The 2,225-nt window shown below is 56.4% G+C and overlaps 1 protein-coding gene across 1 annotated transcript; it reads left to right on the top strand.

Annotated features, from left to right (window-relative positions):
* The first annotated feature begins 226 nt into the window (after positions 1 to 226).
* Positions 227 to 1,859, top strand: ID3 (inhibitor of DNA binding 3). Its single transcript, XM_007175104.2, has 3 exons — positions 227 to 617; positions 732 to 814; positions 1,366 to 1,859. Exons 1-2 carry the CDS (start codon positions 318 to 320, stop codon positions 789 to 791), a joined length of 360 nt encoding a protein of 119 aa, XP_007175166.2. The 5' UTR covers positions 227 to 317; the 3' UTR covers positions 792 to 814; positions 1,366 to 1,859.
* The last annotated feature ends 366 nt before the right edge of the window (positions 1,860 to 2,225 follow it).

Here is a 2,225-nt window from a genome sequence, read left to right as displayed (position 1 = left end):
TTAAGTGATTTTTTAAATCCTTTCTGGCAAAGAGGCCCGCCTCTCCTCTGTATCAGCGCTTCCTCATTCTTTGAATCCGCGGCTCCGCGGTATTCGGCGTCAGACCCGCCAGAGGAAGCCTGTTTGCAATTTACCCGGGCTGTGAACGCCCAGGGTCGACGGAGGCGGGGCCAAGGCGGGCTGTTTTGCATAAAGGGGCGTGTCTTCCAGGCGGGCTCTATAACTGCGGACCTCCGTGAGAGTGCGCGCGTTGCTAGCTGCTCAAGGGATTCTTTGGCTTTTTGCTTCTTTCGGCACTTCCAACCTCATTCCTCAATATGAAGGCGCTGAGCCCGGTGCGCGGCTGCTACGAGGCGGTGTGCTGCCTGTCGGAACGCAGCCTGGCCATCGCGCGGGGCCGCGGCAAGAGCCCGGCAGCTGAGGAGCCGCTGAGCCTGCTTGACGACATGAACCACTGCTACTCGCGTCTGCGGGAACTGGTACCCGGAGTCCCGCGAGGCACTCAGCTTAGCCAGGTGGAAATCCTGCAGCGCGTCATCGACTACATCCTCGACCTGCAGGTGGTCCTGGCCGAGCCCGCTCCTGGACCCCCAGACGGCCCGCATCTTCCCATCCAGGTGCGCGTGGGCGTGCTTGGAGCAGGGGCGGGGCTGAGCTCCAGGGCTGGGATGCTGCGGGACCCCTAGAACTCCCTAGCGCCGTGCGTAACTCTCCCGTTTTCTCTCTCTCAGACAGCCGAGCTTGCTCCGGAACTTGTGATCTCCAACGACCAAAGGAGTTTCTGCCACTGATCTGGACGTCCTGGTGCCTCCAGGTGAGTATCCACGCCTTCTCCCGGGGGCGGGGAAGAGGGGCAGCTGGTGCTTAAACGGCAATTTCTGGAGTTGGTAGACCTTATTTAAGGGATTACCGCGTTCCCTCGGTTTAGGGAAACCGAGTCCAGAGAGGTGAAAGTGACTTGACCGTGGTCACATCAAATGAATGACGGAACCAATTCCCATCCAGTGTTCGTTTCAACCTTAAACACACGGTGTCCCTGCCTTCCCTAGTGGCCAAAGACGCGAGAAAGGCGCGGGTCCGACTAAATAAAATTGCCAGTGTGTTTGTAGCTTGGAGTCCTTAAACGATCCGTGTTTTCCTCAGCCCGCTCCCAGCTAGTGTTAATTCCAAGAGGGAGGGATGGTGCAAGCTCTGCCTCTGGTCCTTTGGCGCCAACTGGGTGGGGGCAGCGAGGGGCGCGGAGTTATCAGCTGGAGGTAGAGACCAAGTTTCCTCCTTGGCGCCGGCCAGTCTGCGGCCGGCCCCCGCCTCGGCGCGCTCGGCGGAAACTGACGGCTCCCTGGTCTTCTTTCCTCCCCCGCCCAGAACGCAGGTGTTGGCGCCCGTTCCGCCTGGGACTCGGGACCCTCTACGGCCGGAAGCCCGAGGGCATGGATGGGCCCCAACCTCGCCCTGCCCACTTGACTTCCCCAAACCCCTGCCTCGAGGCTGGACCTGCGCCCGGGAGCGAAGGACTGTGAACTTGGGTGGCCTAAAGAGCCAGAGCTAGCTCTGGGCACCAGCTGGGCAACCTCCCCCAGCCCTCACCCCACCCCGAAGTTTAAAGACTGTCTTTCAGTGTGTGGAGGTGTATGGGGGGCGGGGCTGGCTGCTCTCCAAACTCTGGCAAGGCAGCGGTAGAGCTGGTCTTCTGGTCTCCTTGGAGAAAGGCTCTGTTGCCCTGATTATGAACTCTATAATAGAGTATCTAGCTTTTTGTACCTTTTTTGCAGGAAGGTGACTTTCTGTAACCATGCGATGTATATTAAACTTTTTATAAAAGTTAACATTTTGCATAATAAACGGTTTTTAAACACTTATGTAATTTGATTCCTTAAGTGCTAACACTCTTTCTCACAAGACTGAATTTAGGAGGACTAAATGTCTTTGAGCTTGGGAAAAGCAAACTTGCTTATTATTCCCTTAAAAGGGAGATGGGAGAATACCCAGCTAAGGCTGGGGAAGGGGGGGGGAGCCCCACATCCATTGGGTGCAAAGAAGAGCCTTGTCCTGTCTCATGTAACAAGTGAGGGAAGACTGGAGAAGGGAAGTGACTGGCACAAGCTCACCCCGCAAGTTGGGGGCTCAGGATAGAAATCGGGTCTCCTGAGTCTCAGTTCTTAGGTACTTTGAGAGCTGTTTTGCTAACTAGCAGATGGCTGTCCTCTTCAATGCCATTAATTATT

This window comes from Balaenoptera acutorostrata, chromosome 1 (assembly GCF_949987535.1).
Source record: "Balaenoptera acutorostrata chromosome 1, mBalAcu1.1, whole genome shotgun sequence".
Lineage (NCBI taxonomy): Eukaryota > Metazoa > Chordata > Mammalia > Artiodactyla > Balaenopteridae > Balaenoptera > Balaenoptera acutorostrata.
This window is presented reverse-complemented; position numbering and strand designations above follow the sequence as displayed.